Source organism: Saccoglossus kowalevskii, chromosome 18 (genome assembly GCF_978046115.1).
Source record: "Saccoglossus kowalevskii chromosome 18, keSacKowa6.1, whole genome shotgun sequence".
NCBI lineage: Eukaryota > Metazoa > Hemichordata > Enteropneusta > Harrimaniidae > Saccoglossus > Saccoglossus kowalevskii.
In genome coordinates, this window is record NC_140658.1 from 18,985,470 (window position 1) to 19,007,461 (window position 21,992).

At 33.4% G+C, this 21,992-nt stretch overlaps 1 protein-coding gene across 1 annotated transcript; it reads right to left on the reverse strand.

Annotated features, from left to right (window-relative positions):
- Positions 1 to 2,535: 2,535 nt before the first annotated feature.
- Positions 2,536 to 21,959, reverse strand: LOC100368919 (mRNA export factor-like). Its single transcript, XM_085492703.1, has 11 exons — positions 21,883 to 21,959; positions 19,886 to 20,093; positions 19,386 to 19,478; positions 17,060 to 17,146; positions 15,247 to 15,333; positions 11,930 to 12,001; positions 11,114 to 11,221; positions 9,570 to 9,676; positions 9,370 to 9,439; positions 6,156 to 6,350; positions 2,536 to 4,517 (listed from the first exon to the last, which is right to left on the reverse strand). Exons 2-11 carry the CDS (start codon positions 20,078 to 20,080, stop codon positions 4,428 to 4,430), a joined length of 1,104 nt encoding a protein of 367 aa, XP_085348829.1. The 5' UTR covers positions 20,081 to 20,093; positions 21,883 to 21,959; the 3' UTR covers positions 2,536 to 4,427.
- Between the last annotated feature and the right edge of the window lie 33 nt (positions 21,960 to 21,992).

The window sequence follows — 21,992 nt, forward strand, 5'->3', positions numbered from 1 at the left end:
GTCTGTGACTAACTATATCGGGGCGAAAAAGGACTGTGTTGTATTTCACTATCTCGGGTGCAGTTGGTACTCACTCACCATCGAGGGTGCTCCATCCTCTGAGGTTTGAGACTTAACCTTTTCACCACAAGATCCCTCTTTTAATCAGAATTTCACAAAATAGTCCAGTTTATAGTCTGTACTTTCCTTCAGAAGATTGGGACAAAAATAGCCAAATTTTTTGAGTAAAAACTGAGAATTTACTCAACTTTTGTCTGTTGATTCTAAAATTAGGGTTCATTTCCTGAAATATTGAAAATATAAGAAAAATGTGAGAAAAATTTGGGAGAGAAAGTCTAATGATGAAAGGGTTAATAAAGAGTAAATGGTCATAAAACAAAAACAAGCATCGTCGGCAGACTAATAGTAGTAGCTCACCACACAAAACTACACCATTTTTTTTGCCTAATCTCATTCAAAACCACCTCGTAATATTTGCTACATGGGCTTAACATATCAAGATAAATTTAAGATAAGTTACGTTAAAGTGGGGGAGTCGTCACCTACACATGCGTCAGGTGGCCATAGCGTGTCATTGCTTACATGTGTGCGTGCTCAGGTGACGCCGCCCCCCGCTATGATGTATCTGAAACAGATGTATAATTTATTATATAACCATCCATCTTAAATATACTGTATTTGCTCTATTAGTTGTGCATATGCAAATTATAGTTTCTGCTGTTAGTAATTAACATTAATGATTCAGGATTCAGAAAATTTATGTGTGCTTCTATTTGATATTCACTTCGAATAAAACAAATACAGTACATATATTTCTATAATTTATTTCTTAAATTTGATTTCATGAAAACTATCTGAAGCAAATAGCAAAATGATTTTTAAAGGAACAGTGTTATTTTTACAATGTTTTGCGAGTCTTGCCCAACCAATTTTAGGACTACATCTTGGCGATTAAAAAAAAAAAGATAAAATGGGATACTTGTGTGGTATATGATCACAGTTCATAAAAATCTAGGTGTGATATTGTGCATGTTTACTGATAAAGGATGGCTACTATTGGACCCTAAAGGTAGTTATATCATTTTTTGCCTACCGGTAATAATTGTTCTAAGCATGGTGTTCATTTCTGGTAGAGTACAGTTTTTGTCCAGCATCCTCTGTCAGCATTTACTAAGAAAGGACTGTCCACATTTATCTAGTGTAAATGTGTTGTTTTCCAAAAGTGGGAAGTACCGTAAAATCTGTATTAGAAGCCGCATCCCTAATAGAAGTCGCACCCATTTTTGTTGAACCATTGAAAACCAAAAATTCACCATTTCTCATATGTGTAGATGCATCGTTGCTTTGTACCATTTTAATAGTACCGGTAGCAGCGGCTTCAAATACAGATTTTACAGATAATCTTAACCATTAAGAACCTAGATTAACCCTTATCTGGTAAAGTCAAAGTACATAGGACTAGTAGAATTAGAGTTGAGTAATAAACTAACGATGTAATATCGTTTCATGCATCATAATGAAAAATAATTAACATTCATGTTTCTAAAATATTATACAAACTGGATTATCTTCAATGTCCCTTATAGAATAATATAGCTTCAATTAAATAAATGTACAGCAAGAAAGAAAAATGCTTGCCAATGTGATTTTTAATACTAATATACTGTATTAATCTCATGTACCTTATAAAATATTAGTGAAGCTCCCACTAGTGCAGATACATTTTTAATTTAATAAGCAAAATAAAATATATTTAAAATGTATTTATTTAGTCACTACATTTATCTAATTGACATATACTAACATCTGGTTCACAATATTAGCAGTCTGGATGTTTACTTTCTGTCCACTTTCATGTCAAAAAATGTTTAATTTCATCTCACATCTTGAAAAATGCGCTTTCTAGTTACGCCAAAATTGAATATGATTGACATTTCATGGCAAATGATTAGAATTCCAAATTTGAAGATCAGATAAAAATTGTAACCACAAGAAAAATCTTTATGACAAAGTCAATGGTGACTAAAACAAGGATAATGGACATACATTTCCCCCTTCAGGGTCCATAGCAACAAGAGCCAAATGATTTCCAAGACTTTTCCAGACCTTTTCTGAAATTTTCATGGATATCCCCCCCCCAAGACATTTTGACCCTTAATTCAGGCCAACATCATCACCAAAACTTATCAAAGTTCTGAGGATATGGTAGTTTCCTGGAGAAAATGGGCCTTTCTAAAATTGAATAATAACTATGAAGAAATTTAAGGACTTTTCAAAGAATTTTTTATTTTTCCTGTAATTTAAAGACAACTCAAAGACTTTCCAGACCTCAAAAAATGCAAAGACTTTCAAAGGATTTTCCCAACGCGATGGACCCTGCCTTTTATACCTTGTCTTTTACCCACTATGATATGGAGAAGGTAAAAATGGTACATTTTTTGAGTAGCAATACGCCACAATAGTGTTCAATAAAATCAGAAATTTAAAGCGATAATGTTATACCATACTCAAATATAAAACACAATATAATACATATGGCTTGAAAAAATAATATATTTATTGTTGCTTTGTTTACTATTAATGAGCTTTTATAATATCACATGTCTGAAAGCTATATCCAATACCAATAAGTTCACAATATATTGGAACGCAGAATTTTTACAAAGTCTTGAATGCAAAACAGACTTTTCTTAACCTGTAATGCTCAAAAAGACATGAAAATATAGATCCCTCATGAATGAAGGTGGTGGTGAAATACTATTGCAACAAAAGAAACAGTGAACTGTTTATAATATTGTGGAATACTTTATTTTCGCTGGAATTAATTTTCGCTGAAAAGGCTTTTTGTATGGAATTTATTTTCACTGATTTTTGGCGAGTTGAATGTGAAATATGGGAAAAAAGGTATATTCGCTGGATTTTATTTTCACTGAATCAATCCTTCAGCGAAAATAAATTCCAAGCGAAAATAAAGTATTCTACGGTACTCTAAGAGTGTAACACATGTGTTGATGTAAATGCCCTGTTATAGATACAGACAATTTTAAAGTTACTGTCTACCTCTAAATCTGTACTGTATATCGATCAAGCAGTGTTTTGGGGTAATACAATGGGACACTAGGCTGTGTACTTTGAAAACAAATTTGAAAGGAACATTATCTGTAAACTTTATCTATAAATCTCGGGCCTTTTTAATTGAAAGGTAAGCAACACTGATATTTATGTACATAAGGTGATATGCAAAGCACATTTAGAAAGGTTTGATTATGTAACCAGAGACGAAAACTAAACCATTTTATTCAGACTTGCCTATTTGCAATCCTATGTACTTGTGTCTGTCTTGTGATTTTGGGAATATCTCGAAAATAAGATATTTGCTCAGTATCACACCTAATCTTTATAAATCAGAATATTGCTCAGTGATGGAAATTGAAGTAGTAGGTACAAGATTTTAACTGTGATAAGAATACACAAAAACAAAGACTCTTGTCATCTCTGAACACTTTAACACAATGTGCGGTTGTTTGCAATTTATCATAGATTATAAGCAAAATTTTCAAATAAAAAATAGTCTTAAAGAGCGGTAGTCGTCGCGATGTGTATGCGCAAGATCTGGCTCTCAAATAAACAAAGATGGCGATTTTGACTGTTGCGCACACCAGTACAAACTGCGAGGTTACTAAGCTTTAAGTATTCTTTTGGCGTTTGGAAGGTATCAAAGGACTCACCGGCGGGAATTAGAGCAAGTGGCTCCCAGGGCAAAACTCATTATTTCCTTAGAAAAAGCGCACTGGATTCTGGGGAGATCAATGTTTATCAACACAAATGTTGCACATGCATGGTGTGGCCCGGCATGAGCGACTACCTCCCTTTAAATTATTTATTATTCAAAAAACTATAGGTTGTGAGCCACCTTGTATGTAGCAATGCCTAAAAGACTACATAATACTACCTGGCTGTAACAATTACCAATACTTATTGCCCTAATAACATCATGAACATCACAAAGTGCCATAGCTTTTAGTGACTTGATTGTCGAGAACAACAAAACAAAACACAACAGTGAAACATGTCCAAACTGAACAAGGAATTTTATTTTTTTTCAACACCAATTTTGCTCTATTAAAAGCACACATATCGGTACAGTAATATTTTATTTATTGCATGCTAAATCATTTGTATACGACTCAGTATGTTCATGGACAAAACGTCTATCATTTATACAATAGCATGTGCTACTGATAGAGCAAAAATGGTATTTATTATTACTTTATTTCAGGTAGTTAAGTCCATAGATACATAATTAAACAATATAAAATACAAACCAATACACAGGTAAACTGGAAATGGGACGAGAAAATGTAATCAGTATAGATGAGTTATGCAAAGTGTTGTGTAGAAAATAATGTCCAAGTTTATAAAACAACTTATTTTTTGCTTCTCGGCTTCAACTCGTCACTGGCATTTCCTCGCAAGAATATATAATTTTTCCTCTGTGGGTTGAAATATTCGTGACCCTGCCAAAAAATCAAATAATTATAATATTAATAACATCAGCATATGCACTATAAAACAATTTTAGAAATAAATTATGATTATGTCTGTGCTGTGGGCTGTTATTGTCTGGCATAGATGTTATAGGAGGGGTTTCTGTCAGTCAAAATCAATAAAGATGTTACTATCGTTTATTTTGGAGATTATCAATTGAATGAAAACAAGCCCATAATGTCTAATGTATGTACCAAGTTTGAACAAAATCCATCTATAAATGACAAATTCCAGTTCTGGAATGCCAGAAATGCTTGATTTTTGATGATTTTTCAGCACAAAAAATGGCTGTCATTTGGCCATTTTGAATTAGATAGTCAACTCAATATATCTATGTCATGATATATAATGAATATATAAAATTTGAACATAATCAGTCAAAGCATGGCAGAGATATGGCACTATAACTGCATTCATTAAAACAAAATGGCTGCCAGTCCGACATTTTGAATCGAATCTGAAAAAAAAAATGACGTGCATTAAGGTTTCATAATGTTCAATGTATATATAAAGTTTGAATAAAATCCATCCATAAATGCTTGATTTTGATGATTTTTTAGCACAAAAATGGCCACCATTTGGCCATCTTGAATCAGATCGTGAAACAAATTGATGTGCATATGTATAATATTATGTATGATGTATGTGTGAAGATTGTGATGGGTCCAGGCATGTCTAAGATACAGTTCCAGACACACAAGGGTCAAAACATAAGTCCTTGTTTTCGGACTGCGTCCGAAAGTGGATTAAAAAGACTAATTTGGTGAAGTGTCTTTCTCCCAATAGAGCATGTTTTACACAATTTCAACATGGTTACATTGCTGATAAACAAAACTATTTCAGTTTGTTTCAGCATCACTAAGTTATGAAAAGATTAATATTGAGATTACCTAAAATGCTAAAGTGTGACTCAATAAAAATGTTTTAAATACAAAAAAATTGCTAAAGTGTCATACAGTATGACAAATAATGTAAAACAAATGAGTCTTGGTAAGTACTAGAACAGCATACTTTGGTTTTGATGAAGAAGATTACCAACAATTTAAATATTACCCTTCCTTCTGTCTCTACCAATTACAAGCAATCTCTAAAAAATGCTGTAAAATATTTTAATTTAGCTGGAATTAATTTTCGCTGAAAAGAGTTTTTGGTTGTTTTGTATGAATTTAATTTTCACTGATTTTTGATGAGTTGAATGTAAAATATAGGAAAAGGGTATATTCGTTGGATTTTATTTTCACTAAATCAGCCCTTTAGCGAAAATAAAATCAAGGTGATCAAAATCAACTATTTTACCAATACCTGGAAACAACTTTAAAATTTACAAGACTGATAAACATGCAAAATCGTTTGTGTTGATCTTTTCAGTCAACACCAAAGTTGGCAGAGACTTCCTGCCCCATTACTTCCCAGACTTGCTGTAATTGTGCTGGATGCAGGATTTGGGGATAATGGAGCCGCATTTTTATAAGTAATTAATAAGTAATGTTTCCGCAAGAAATGTATCCAAAACTAAACATCTTGTATGCACTATGCATTTCTGATAGACGAAGCACAATTAAATGAAGCATACTAACTGAATATAAAACTGGAAGTGTTACACCCACCTTTGACCAATCATAACTGGAGGCATATGCATAGATATTACCCTGTGCATTGAAAGTACAGCATGTGATTGGCTGATCTAACTGTTCAGATGTCTTTAATTTAGTACGTGCATCTTTATCCCAGAAACTAAACCTCCCATCTGATCCACACGTTGCTAACGTACCATGCTCTGGATGAAACGCTATATCATTGACCTGTTATATAGACAGCAATTATTATTTTATTTTTTTATTAGATGCATAAAATCCTTAGGAAAGGATATAAAGGGTCTTACAGAAAGAAATTAAAAAAAAATACAATCTAAATAATAAAACAAAAAATAAAAACTTTTCTAAAAAAAATAAAATAAATCAAAAACAATAAAGACAATTTGCAGCCAATGGTGAATATAGAATATAGAATGAACACAAAATGTAGCCTAATACACTGATAGTTGTTGCTGTTATAAAATAAGTATCATACAACCAAGACTGATTGAACATAAGTCAATTGGAGCATGTATGTGTCTTGAAGAACATGAAAAAAAAAGGAATATTTTGTTGGTCCGTTGAGGGCGGTGTGTTGCCAGCTCGTAAGTTGTGACAGAATGAATAATGATAGGACACCAAGTCAGCGTTACTGATGCGATTAGAGCCCATAATGAGCACAGCTTTTGATCGCTATAAACCTGCTTAACATCCCAGGTGATGCAAACGAGTTTTCTACTATGCAGGAAGGAACAACAAGTGAGTACTTATGCAGGAACAGAAAGAAGCCCCACCCTTCAAGGAACAATCAAAGACAGACAAGGACAAGAATAAGAAAATGTTGAAAATCATGGAAAAAGACAAAAACAGATTTGGGAGCTAAGGGTGCAAGTGTGCAAAAAAGTAAATTGATAAAAGCATGACATCGCATGATGGACAGCAAAGTCAGAAAGCTGTTCAACTAAAAAGCAACATCAAAAGAAGCAAACATTCAGATTCATACAGACAATGCTAGCCATGATGTGGGTTTAAATGCCACTTTATCACAACAATCAAAGAAAGCTTAGAAAGAACTCCCGTGTGCTGAGAGTTTTGGAGACACAGTAAAAATTAATTCAAAATTACTTATACTTGAGATATTGATGGAATAGCTGAAAACTAATTATGCAAATAAGGTAACTAATATGAACAGATTTAAGTGTAAAACTAATAAGGTTTGCACAATGTACCAAGTTTCATTGAAATGTGATTTAATAGAACCAAAAAAATATTAATTATTATACTAATTAGAGAATTAATATGAACAGATTTTAACCCAAAATTAATCAGACTGTCTATTGTCCTAGAGCAATTATTTACCAAGTTTTATTCAAATGTGATGATCAATACTTGAGATATCAGTATTAATTAATTATGTTAATTAGATGATTAAGAAGCATAAATATTTACCAAAAACTAATATGGTGCATAGTCTTAGGTTCATTGAAATGTGATGGGTACTCTTTAAAAGTTTCATTGAAATCCAATGAGTGGTTTTTAGACATCAGTGCAACAGCAAAAAATTAACTAGTTATGCAAATTAGGTAATTAATAGACACAATTATTTATCCCAAAATTAATCAGGTCTCTGCATAGTCCTAGAATATCTATGTCGCAAGTCTCATTGAAATGTGATGATTAGTACTTGAGATATCAGGTGAAAAGCTGAAAATTAACTAATTATGCTAATACCTAAGGTGATTAATATGCACAAATATTTACCCAAAAAATAATTAGGTCTCTGCACAGTCCTCAAGTAACTATGTACCAAGTTTCATTGAAATGTGATCATTACTAGTCGAAATATCAAAAGCTGAAAATTAATTAATTATGCAAATTAGGTAATTAATATGTACTGATATTACCCTAAAAACTATCAGGTATGTGCAGTGTCCCAAGTTTTATTGAAATGTTATGATTAGTACTTGAGATATCAGTGGAAAAGCCGAAAATTGATTAATCATTATGTAAATTAGGTAATTAATAATATTAACAGATTTTCACCCAAAACTAAACAAATCTGCGCATTAGTTCAGAGCATCCATGTGCCAAGTTTCATTGAAATCCAATGAGTGGTTCTTCAAAAATCAGTGGAACAATCATAGAACAGCTTAAAATCAGTTAATTATCATGCAAATTAGGTAATTAATATTCATAGATTTTTACCCAAAACTTATCAAATCTGCGCACTAGTTCAAAGCATCCATGTGCCAAATTTCATCAAAATCCAATGAGTGGTTCTTCAGATATTAGTGGAACAGTCTTGGAACAGCTAAAAATCAGCTAATTATCATGCAAATTAGGTAATTAATATTCATAGATTTTTACCAAAACCTAATCAACTCTGCGCATTATCCCAGAGCATCTATGTACCAAGTTTCACCAAAATTTGATTAGTGGTTCTTGAGATAACAGTGGAACAAAAAAAGTGACATACATACATACATACATACATACATACATACATACAGACAGGATAACTGCAAAGACTCCCTTTTGTGCTTCGCACACGGGAGTCAAAAATGCCCAAAATGCAGAGAGCCTGAAATGGTCTACATATTATGGTCGCGTTATGACATCATCGTAACCTATGATTCCATGTGGCTTGAAAAACTTTTTCCCAAAATGGCAACAATTTAACATACCAAACTTTTATTTTGATATAATTAATTGTTTTTTTATGCTCCTTCTATCAGTTAGCTGTGATAATCAATCAGCAATTTTGCAGAGCGCATTTGTGATGAAGAGAAGTGTCTAAGCCACTTTCAATGACGTGACTTTACGCAAGGTGAATTTACACATATTCAAACAAACTTTTTCTGAATGTGGCAGTTTTCAGAACCAGGAGATTTTGTGTTCCAATTCAATCTACAGTTGGGGTATCATAGCCATGTTTATTTGCATAACTGATAACTTGATGATATGATTCAGATGTTTACTGGGGTTTTTTTCAAATTGTTCTAATTTTGTTAAATTATTTCAGACAAAAGGCCTTAGTGTTTTCTGTTAACTTTAATGGTTTTACACCCAAAACATGATAAAAAATTAGAAATGTCCCATGATGCTAGTTGTCATTTTGGACAAAATGTCCTAAGCTTATTTTGAGACCACTGAATCTCTGTAGATGATATCAGTAACTTTGCAGAATACAATGATGTTAATATCAAGCATACTTCCTATGTAATAAATCCCTTATTCATGTACTTACAGCAAAGATGTCTTGTATTGAGTTGGTAGTACCATTAGAACGATGGCATTTGAATGTGAAGTTATCTTTCCTATTATATGAATCATAAAAAGAACAAGTCATTGTAGATGAGATGGTGACAGTAATCAGATCACAAGACAAAATTAGGCACAAAAAATTGAAGTCTCAATTTTTAGACTGATGAATGTACTGGTACTTACGGATTGGCTGCCTGTACAAAGTGTATAGCTACTCTGCCTTCAATACTTCCAAGGGCAAAACCTGTTGGAGCTCCTTTTTTGTCTTTAAATATAGATACACATCGGTGCTGTCAGTCAAATAAGAAATGGACAATAATCTCTGAACTTTGCATTACAACAATGACAAATTTCTCACAATGCTGCAGTCAATTTTGGTGTTAATTCGGATGCTACCACCCTGTTAATGGTTCACGTTGAAAATTTATTTTTTCTTTGAATTTTTTTAGTAGGTTCAATTATTATTTATTTCAACATACTGTGAAATGACTAATTTTCACTTGGTTTTTATTTCGCTGATTTACCATTTCAGGCATACTCAGTGGGTTTTAAATTCACAGTTTTATCATTTAGATAACGTGTTCTGTGCTAAATTTTACATATTCACTGGGTTTTAATTTAGCGCACTTTCCAGTCAGCGAAATAAGCAAAATTAATAAAACCCAGTGAATAATTAACCTTTTTACGGTATACGATTTAAAAGATGATTTTATTAATAATGCTGTGAAATAAATTGAAAATATTGAGGAAATTCAGGGTCAATTGGACATAAAAATCTATCAAGTCTATATATATTGTACATGTCCAAATACATTGAGCTATGGCTTTTTAACTTTAACTTATAATTTATTCCAACTAAATTATGGTGTATCATGTTGCCCAATTTTAGTTTTTTCCACAATTCTTTTGATAATTTTGATCCATGTGTAAAAACACATGATTAATATGAGTATAATATGAGTGAAATCATGTGGGTTTTATTTTGAGATCGGTTACTAAAGTTGACTTTGGTGCACTGGGGGTTAATATAAATAATGTAAATATGCAGAATATTAATTAGACTACCGTTTTTGCTCTATTAATAACCCTTGCTTTTAGGCGAATACAAAGGTTTATGTATGGTAAATTTATGTCATATTTTAATGATCCAGCATAAATTAAATGTATTGTTGGCGTACATGTGCTTCTATTGGAGAAGTGGTATTAGTAGTGCAAATATAATGCACATATTTTTAAAAATTATAATATTAATATATGTTATTAGACGCATAAAATCCTTAGGAAAGGATAAAAAGGGTCTTACAGAAAGAAATTTAAAAACTATAATCTAAAAAGAAAAAAACTATTCTAAAAATATAAAACAAATCAAAAACAAATATGGATAAACAATAAAGACAATTTGCAGCCAATGGTGAATACAGAATATAGAATGAACACAAAATGTAACCTAATACACTGATAGTTGTTGCTGTTTTGTTCCATAGCAGTTTTTTAAGAAGACAGCTAAGGCTGGTGCTAGAGTATGTTTTCCCATATTCAATATGTCTTTCTGCATGAATCATCAGTGATCATACATTAGAATTCCCAGTGATTTTTTTTTCTCCTAAGTTCATCTCACTTTTTCTGTCAGTATGAACAGGTATAACTTGTGCATTGGTATTGTGTGCCTTCCTGTCAGCTGTGTATGCATAATATCAAGACAAGTGAGAATTTGTCATGATTATTACCTGAAACTTCAACGGTGAATCAATACGTTTGTACTCTGATGGTTGGTTTTCTAACTGATACACAATGATACCTCTATTAGCCGTACCTACTACTGCCATGGGATATACCTATCAAGATATAATAATAAACAAACTGTTTAAAGCATCACAGTTGTTAACAGTAGATTTTTTACATGCACTGTATACATGGCATAGCACCCATATTGAATACACCATGGTCCACAACTGTTCACTATAAGGGCTGGCACACAGACACATGATCATCTATCACCCCCATTTGAGTGTAGTGTCGGTTGAAGCTAAGAATAATGCTTCACAGTGACATTTAAGAAATACTGGTTATTATGTTCCAAAACACCAGCCCTTGACACTTACATTTTTCATGACATAGGTGGCTCAAATAAATATTTTACTGACTAACTCACTAAAAAGTACAGTTTCAACATCATTAAAGACCTGAACAATTAGCTTTGTAATTATAATTATCTCTATAGCGTTCGTATCCCTATTAGGATTTTGACTAAAATGCAATACTAATGTGAATAAAGACAAACAATTATTAAAGTGAAAATAAAAATACACACAGGAAAATAAAAACTGACAAGCAAATAAAAGTAGTAAAAAAAAGGTAATTTGGATTGTTTTCCATATTTGTATTGGTGAATGTTTGGATTACTAATGCATGTACATGACCTTATCTTGAGATAGCTGACTATATTGTTTTCAGTTTGTATGCGAACAGTGATGTTGCACGTTATACAAATAGACTACATGGTTGATTATAAATGAATAGCATGCATAGAAGTAGATACTTACAACATCCATGCAGTAACAGCGCTCTGGTAACTGTAACGTTAACATTGGATTGGGTGTTCTGGTATCCCAAAACTGTTGAATAAGACAATTTGTAGGATATGAAAACATACTGTAAAACATGTCTTTTTCGAAAACATGTCTTTTTAGCGAACTTAGCGAGAGAACTGATTTGCTAATGCAAGATGTCGCTAATGACTTTAATATAAATTCAAAATGGCCACAAAACAATGTCTTTTTTCTTCACACACACTTTGTAAACAACACAAAGAAAACGTAATGACATGATAGATACACTTTATTGAAAAGTAAACACAAAAAAATAAACGTATTCATTGTGGTCATTATTTCAATGAAAATAAATAAATGAATAAATAACATAAAGTGATACTGATATATAGTTTTTCTTTGTTTTTATGGAGGTGATAACTGCACATTTGTTTTGACATGCGACAGACAAGTATTGTGAAAACAATAAATCAACAATGACAAGAGAGATTTGCTAAATCAACATTTCGTCATTTTACCGCAATTCGCTAAAATTGCATGTCATCTTTTCAACATGTTTTACAGTATGCAGTAAAGAATAATCAATTGTTGTAAAGTGTGTCATTTTTAAAACACTTGAAGTAAGTTGTGCTAAAATACGCCAACATCGCAGTATTCAGTAGCTTGCAAATGGATCAATCAGTGTGCATACCTTCCATACAGGGAACCAAAAATTCTGTTTGTTGATGCAGAAAATCCATGTTTTCATTCCAAAACAAAGGCTTATTATATTGAACATTTTGCATCATGCTAATTATAGTTCCCAGGTTTTGTCAGTTTATTTTGTGAGAGTTTGGAATGTGATGAAAAAATACTCAGGCAGGTGAGAATGGTCTAACATTATTCCCAGTGACTTTTTACAGGATTGCATAAAATCCTGTAAATCAGATACTTAAATGTAATTTAATATTCATAGTTCATTGTGTTCACCTGAAAGGACCATAATATAAATAAAACTTAAGCATGAGAAGAATATTAACAAAATTCAGAATAAGTGACAATAATCTTGAAATTGAATTAGGTCGAAGAAGGAAGCCAAAATTGGAAGAAAAAAATAGAATATGTCGAAATGTAATGATAAAAAAGTGGAAAATGAAATCCACGTTATTTTAGACTGTGAGCACTAAAAAAAAGAATGAAAATTGCTGTTTTTAGAATGTAACATAATAAACAAGCAGCCAGTCGGCTGAGATAGCTCCGCTGTTAGTAATGCACATTTCAATTAAAGAACAGAAGATATCATTAGAAAATGAAAATATGTAGAGTATCAAAGCAACAGGACTTGCTGTTGTCAACAAGAATTCAAAAATATCACTTTTCACCAAAAATAATCATCAAAATTAGATAATTGAAGATATCACCATGCAATTAACAAATCTGAAAGAGGTCCACATGTACCGGTAGTACCTATACATGTAATATAAAAGCAATCAGACTTGCGGTTTTCAACAAGAAGTCGAAAAAATCACTTTTTACCAAAAATATTCACCAATATTATAGAATTAAAGATATCATTACAAAATGAACAAATCTGAGAGAGGTCCACATGTAGTACCTATATATGTAATATCAAAGCAATTGGACTTGCGATTTTTAACAAAAAGTCGAAAATATCACTTTTTACCAAAACAAAAAATATTCACCAAAATTAGAGAATTGAAGATATCATCATGAAATGAACAAATCTGATAGAGGTCTACCCAAGGTACATATACACCAAGTATCAAAGCATTCAGGCTTGTAGTTTTCAAGAAGAAGTCGAAAAAGTAAAACATTGACACGGACGACGACGGACAATCACTCATATGATAAGCTCCGCTCGACAAAGTCGATAGCGGAGCTAATAAACAGGATAGAATAAACAATTTTATAAACATATACAACAACCGATGGACTGATACATTTTGTACATGGAACCTACTCCACGACCCTTGAAACTTTCCCTAGGTCAAGCAGATCAATTAAAATCAACTCACCTTGAGTGTTTTATCCCATCCACCAGTGACAGCACAGCTATAATTTGGTGCTTTGACCCAATGGATACTCACCTTGAGTGTTTTATCCCATCCACCAGTGACAGCACAGCTATAATTTGGTGCTTTGACCCAATGGATACTCACCTTGAGTGTTTTATCCCATCCACCAGTGACAGCACAGCTATAATTTGGTGCTTTGACCCAATGGATACTCACCTTGAGTGTTTTATCCCATCCACCAGTGACAGCACAGCTATAATTTGGTGCTTTGACCCAATGGATACTCACCTTGAGTGTTTTATCCCATCCACCAGTGACAGCACAGCTATAATTTGGTGCTTTGACCCAATGGATACTCACCTTGAGTGTTTTATCCCATCCACCAGTGACAGCACAGCTATAATTTGGTGCTTTGACCCAATGGATACTCACCTTGAGTGTTTTATCCCATCCACCAGTGACAGCACAGCTATAATTTGGTGCTTTGACCCAATGGATACTCACCTTGAGTGTTTTATCCCATCCACCAGTGACAGCACAGCTATAATTTGGTGCTTTGACCCAATGGATACTCACCTTGAGTGTTTTATCCCATCCACCAGTGACAGCACAGCTATAATTTGGTGCTTTGACCCAATGGATACTCACCTTGAGTGTTTTATCCCATCCACCAGTGACAGCACAGCTATAATTTGGTGCTTTGACCCAATGGATACTCACCTTGAGTGTTTTATCCCATCCACCAGTGACAGCACAGCTATAATTTGGTGCTTTGACCCAATGGATACTCACCTTGAGTGTTTTATCCCATCCACCAGTGACAGCACAGCTATAATTTGGTGCTTTGACCCAATGGATACTCACCTTGAGTGTTTTATCCCATCCACCAGTGACAGCACAGCTATAATTTGGTGCTTTGACCCAATGGATACTCACCTTGAGTGTTTTATCCCATCCACCAGTGACAGCACAGCTATAATTTGGTGCTTTGACCCAATGGATACTCACCTTGAGTGTTTTATCCCATCCACCAGTGACAGCACAGCTATAATTTGGTGCTTTGACCCAATGGATACTCACCTTGAGTGTTTTATCCCATCCACCAGTGACAGCACAGCTATAATTTGGTGCTTTGACCCAATGGATACTCACCTTGAGTGTTTTATCCCATCCACCAGTGACAGCACAGCTATAATTTGGTGCTTTGACCCAATGGATACTCACCTTGAGTGTTTTATCCCATCCACCAGTGACAGCACAGCTATAATTTGGTGCTTTGACCCAATGGATACTCACCTTGAGTGTTTTATCCCATCCACCAGTGACAGCACAGCTATAATTTGGTGCTTTGACCCAATGGATGCTCTTTATTGGTGCGTCATGCTGAAGAGACACATAAGTTAATCTGAGTTAATGCTAAGAAATGTAACTAGATTTAAGAGTGTGAGCCACAATCAAGTGTCGTCGCCGAAACCTGCTCCTTGATAGAGTCGCAGATTTGATTCACATCACAGAGAGATTAGCATGGTACTTGATAGAGGCCAGTCACGGCAGGGGTAATCACCTGACCGTCGTCGCGGATACCATTTCGGTGCACATAGTTGCATGTTTGACTTTATTCACAAAGAAGGGCAGCTTGTTAACCAAGTGGTGCTCGCATGCACTGCAATGACAACCTCTTTTAACTTTATTAAAACAATGTTGAAATGTAGAGACAGGTTAATAGAATGCAAATGTTGAATGCTTGAATTATGAGGTAGCGAGTGCATGGGATAACTTGAAGACGGGTTCAGGTCGCTTGCTGAATGAGGAATGACTATGTTAAGGCGAAGCATGATACAGGAAAGCTTGGCGATTGCATGGCAAGTAGGATTAAGTAAATGACCGTCACGAGAGTACAAGCTTAGAATATGCATGTGAATGGAAGGTCACATGTGTATGAATGTCACATGCAAGTTATGTAAAGGAGTCTAAAAACTAACTCTGCAACACGATTGTGCAACTCGCAGAATGTCGATTATTCCACTCTGCAAATGGGTCGCAGTGGCACTCTGCGAAGAGCACGATTCCCATTGGTTGGTTGGTCGAAAAGCGTGAATCCCAATGGTTGATTGATGTCCATATTACTTCTTTATTTACAGTGTAAGGGTTTATCGCATGCCTTATAGAAATGTTAAGTTTTAAATGGTTATTTAGCCAACTGCTCAAGAACTACGGTAAACAAGTGTGTAAACACTATGTACCGGTGACATGCCGTACTGTTCAGTGATCGGCCAGCATTCCTGTGTTTGACTAGACTGGCACAGTTGGGACTGCCTTGGTTTTGTCATTGAAAACCAAGAGTTCATCAAAGCAGTTTCACACTTCTCATTTTCTCTGCTCCTGTGAATAACCCCTATGTTCAAAGTTGCATGGGAACGCGAGCACGATGTCACATTGACAAATTTTAACAATCTCGCAGTGATTTTATAATTAATAAAATAATAAAAAACAAGCTATGCATGACACAGTCCCTGTTAGTTATCAAATTTAAGATATATGTTTTTTTTTATAGAAATATAGCTGCAATATAAACATGTCAGGAATATGATTATGATGATTGTTCAACATTGAAATGATTGACATTTGTAACTGATCATCAAACGAGTATTTGTCCATATTGAGAGATATTGCTCTGGAACAGCATTAATTAAAACAAAATTTATAACATGATGTATAATGAGTATATAAAATACGAACATAATCAGTCAAAGCAGGTCAGAGATATGGGTCTGGAAACCCATTCATTAAAACAAAATGGCCACCAGTCAGCCATTTTGAATCTGATATGAAAAATAAAACGGCGTGCATTAAGAACCTGTAATGTCTAATGTATGAAAAACAAAATGATATGCATCAATGATAATGCCTGATGTATTTAACAAGTTTGAACAGAATCCACCTGTAAACAGCCGTGAAATTAACCAGCCCAGCATTAACACAAACTACACTGACACGTAATCATGCTATTCTGGTTACCTTGTAAAACTTCACATTTTCAGAACTCCAGACTGAAGCAGCAAGTTTAAGGCTTGTCATTTTCAATTTGTTTGACTGACACCATGCTTACCTGGGCTATCTGTATGGCTTGGTTTGAATTCAAATCCCACATTTTAGCAGTTTTGTCTGTAGAAGCTGTGAACACCTTTGTACCATCCTGGCAAACAATAACAACAGAAATTAGGTGTATTAAATGACTCTTCCAAAAATCGAACAAGCCATGCATGGCACAGTCCCTGTTAGTTATCGAATTTAAGATATATAATTTTGTTTATAGTAATATAGTTGGAATACAAACATGTCAGGATTATGATTATGAATTTTTAACATTAAAATGATTGTCATCTTGTATCTGATCGTCAAACGAGTCCATATTGAGATACTGCTGTGGAACAGCATTAATTAAAACAAAATCGGTCATTTTGAATACATGTATATATAACATAATGTACAATGAATATATAAAATTTGAACATAATCAGTCAAAGCATAGCAGAGATATGGCACTAAAACTGCATTCATTACAACAAAATGGCCACCAGTCGGCCATTTTGAATCTGATCTGAAAAATAAAATGACGTGCATCAGGAACCCATAATGTCTAATGTATATATCAATTTTGAACAAAATCAATCCATAATGCCAGAGATATTTGATGATTTTTTTAGCACAAAAATGGTCGCCATTTGGCCATTTTGAGTCAGAACATGAAACAAATTCATGTGCATATGTAGAATATTATGTATAATGTATGTGTAAAGTTTGAATGGGTCTCGGCATTATTATGCGGTATTCTGATTGCTTAATGGCATTCTTGACCTATCGGGTCAAAGGACACATGCCGGTCAACTAATGCGTCACAAACATCATGGCGGGTCTGTGTTTTTTTCCCATGTCAACAATACATTTTTAAAAAACAAGATGGCTGCCAGTTGGTCATCAAGGACAAGTATCTTAACATGTGTAATGTTTGTATCAAATATGAAAGAAAACCAACAAATCGTGTCCAAGATGCCTCAATCTGGCATGTCAAATACAATTATTTTTTAAAAATGTTATTGGTAACGAAACTATATTCTAAAAGAAGTTTCAAATAAAAACGAACACAACTGCATTGCTTAATAGCAAATGATCTTGGTAGCACAATCCTGTCATGCTGTGTTTTACAGTTGTTATTACTCAGTAGTGATTATATACCGAACTCTGCCATAAATTCGCCCATCTGAAAAATTGCCCTGGGTGATTTAACTGCTGATGGGCTTTTATTTGGGTTTCAAAAAATGATTATCAAATATTTTTTGTGGACTTATATTTTCATTGAAAAATCCACCTACGTCGATTTTCAATGCCGGCAGTTGGACCACCCTGAACGAAAAAAAACTATTGCGGAAACTAATCTAAAATTGTATACATTTTTTTCTTGCTGGATTAAAAAGTAGACCTCCTAAGATTTCATTACAATGTCACCCAGCGCATCTTTCTCCAAAAAAAAAAAAAAACCTTGTGCGCCAAATACAATTATTTTTAAGTATATTATATGTATATTCTAAAAGAAATTTTCATACAAATTTCAGTAAGTAATTTTAATATTGTACAATGTTTTTCATCTGTGTTGGTGAGACTAAATTTAATATTCATGACTTGGACCTGGAACTCTGCATTATTCTAGTGCACCCATATACTATATTTCATTCTTGGGATATTGATTACAAAGCTTAAAATTTACTACTGATTATTATGCAAATTATGTAATTAATATGCATGATGGTTTTCAACTAAAATTCAATTAGGTTTGTGCACTGTATGTGGGCATTGGAAGTGTTGAATGGTTCTCAAAATATCAATAAAAAAGCTGACTATTAATGATTTCCAAAGTAATCCACATAATCAGGATCTTATTTTAATACAGAAAATTTTATGAAGCCAAGGCATGTGTGTTTTCAAAAAAACTTATAATATATTTATAAAAGAATTTGGTAATGACTGTTTTATTAACCATTCGTTGATTCACTTTCAATTCAATCAATTGAGCATTGTGATTGTTTAACTTTTTTTCAGTGTCATTCAAAACTTACAAAACATTTAATGATATACATATTTTATATAAAAAAACACTCATGCCTATATGAAATTCCCTGTATAAAAAAAGAAATGAAGATTCTACTAAGGAAGCAATTAAGCACTGATTGTGCATATTTGGAGTTGAAAACAGTTTAATTTTCACTGCTAGAAAGTTTTGTGATTTCAGAATTTTATGGCATGCGTGAAGACAATATTTCAAAAAAATATCGCTGCTACAAAATTTCACAATCTTCACAGACTTGGCAAAATCCAAGTGGTTTATAGTATTACCCGGTACCTGAGAAGTTGAGATTGGAATTCAAAATCTAACTTACATCATGCCAGCACACATCCAGTACAGGTCCAGTGTGAGTTTGTTGAGCTTTTGGGATGGTCTGTCCAGTTGTCTGAATCTCCCAACAACGCACCTACAAAATTTAAATAAAAGTAAAATAATTCTTGTTTGTGCCTTTAAAAGTCACCAACAGCCAAATAAAAGTTTATTTTTTTTAATACTTCATTCTCTAGCAGACACCAAGCATTAAACTTGATTGTCAAGAGTTCATTACGATATAAGATCTCTAAGTTCTGTTACAGGGCATACTCAGTTGGAGAGCATCGATATTTGTAATCAATCGTATTAGTTCAATCGGATAGTATCGATATTTTAACTACATTCAATTTCAGATTGTGTTTGTATAGTCAATTTAATTTTTTATTTTCTCTAGTTGATTATTATTTTTTTTGAGGGCCATAGAGTAAAAACTAGAAAACTTATTACGTTACCCTTGTTAAATAATTTATTATTATTGTTATGCTCTATTAATATACTTACATCATTGGCCCATGACCCAGCAATGAGAAAAGTTGATGGAATAGACATTGGACTGAATTCTAAGCAGCTAATACTGTCATCTGGGGGTGAGGCTACCTCAATGTCTTTCATAGGGTTGTGATCGGCTGAGGCAGTCTGTCCAAACACGGAACTTGATGTACCAAACCCTCCTCCGGTATTGCCAAATAAACTCATTTTGATTTAAAGTCTGCAAGAAATGTTATTGCATGTTTATTAATTTGGTATGACAAAATATTGTTATTATAAATTGTCAAAATAGTGTTTAAGCAAGTTCAGAATAAATTCTGAAACCAATACAGCACTGGAGAGCCCCTTATTTGTTTGAAATTTTTTTGTACTTTTTTCATATTTTTTTTTTTACTGAACCCTAATTTTGGAGCCAACAGACAAAATCTGGGTCAATTTTCAGTTTTTACTCAAAAAATTTGTTGATTTTTGTCTCAATCTTCTGAAAGAAAGTGCAGACTATAAATGGGACTATTTTGTGAATTTGTGATGAAAAGAGGGACCCGGTGGTGAAAAGGTTTAGATATACATTTGTATAATACATGTATAATCATTATGAGGAATTAACCATTGATGGAATTAACTGTCCAGCAGACATTTTTTCAAAAACAAAAATATAATCCCAAAATTTTAAGATGTTATGAACCATTTCTTAGGAATGCTGTAGTATATATAATATGAACCACACATCCATGATGGGTTACACCGAAGCATGTCAATTATTAATGTAATTTAATTAAAAATAGTCGACTGGCAGCCGGGTTATTTTCATTTTCATTGGCCTACCATCAAAAAAATTTAAACATGTTATCAAATGTTATTTAAACAAGGTATATATCACATATGATTTACATTAATTTAATTAAATTTGTTTAATGGTAATCATCCCTGGTAAAAATGGATACATCTCAAGTTTGAGATGCATCATCAGGGGTCGAAATACTCTGGTGCACACTGCACTATGCACACAGATTATTACCTAGTGCTAGTAAACTCAAAATATAATGTACTCGCTGTACATGTAGAAATTAACACAACATTTCCTCATTATATTCACTAAGCCTAAATTAAGTTTAACCAATATTGTAAGACAACTAAAAAAAAGCAATTTTTTTCGTGATCGCATCAATCGATAACCCGTAAATTTTATTTAAACTTTAAAAGTGGTGCATTCACAACAAGTTAGTGCAGGTAAATTTCAAATTCAACATGCACAATGTGCATGCAGGGAAAAAATTCTATTTCAATCCCTGATCATGGAAAAAACATCCACCACTAATGCATCAATCAGTGAGCACCGAGACACATGTTTGTCTTGTCAATCATGATTCACCTTGCAAAGTGGACTGGAAACTGATATGGCCGTGTTATTAACATGAATGGACTCAAAAATTGGTCAAAATACACCTTTTTACCTTATTGAAACATCAATGAGTAGACAAATTTAAAATTATAAATCATGTTTGTGATAATATCAACATGATGAAGAATTAAATTCTCAAATAATTTTGCTGACTAGAAGATTTGGCATTTCTCCCGTCACTGCGTGAGAGCATTTCCGAAATGAACATATAACTGATGCAAAAATGACACTTGATATATAAATGCCAACTGTCTCAACCAAGATCCCACAATCATAAGTTTTCTATAAATATTATCTAACTACTTCACGCATGACTGTGGCTTGTACAAAGTATCTAAAGAACACTTAATTTGTGTGTCAACTTCACTGTCTTTTCTTTCTGTGGATTGAGATATCGATTTCAGGTTTACCTATAATGTTTAAGTAAATTATATTCACATCGTCATTTTGTATGTTTCCCTTGTTACGTCATTGCAGTTTACCGCCTTAATTCATATTTTCTAAGTTCCCAGCATGTTTTTGAAAACTGTTTCACTAAAAATAGAAATTCCATAGATCAATTAATGAAACACATCTAATATGCATCAGATGAAGCTTTCCAACTCACCTGGAAAACCAGAAAGACGCAAAACTAGACGAAACCAAAGAAAACGCTGAAATACCTGACAGTTTATGTTGTTTTATAGCAAAAATATGAGCACCCGATTCAATTAAAAC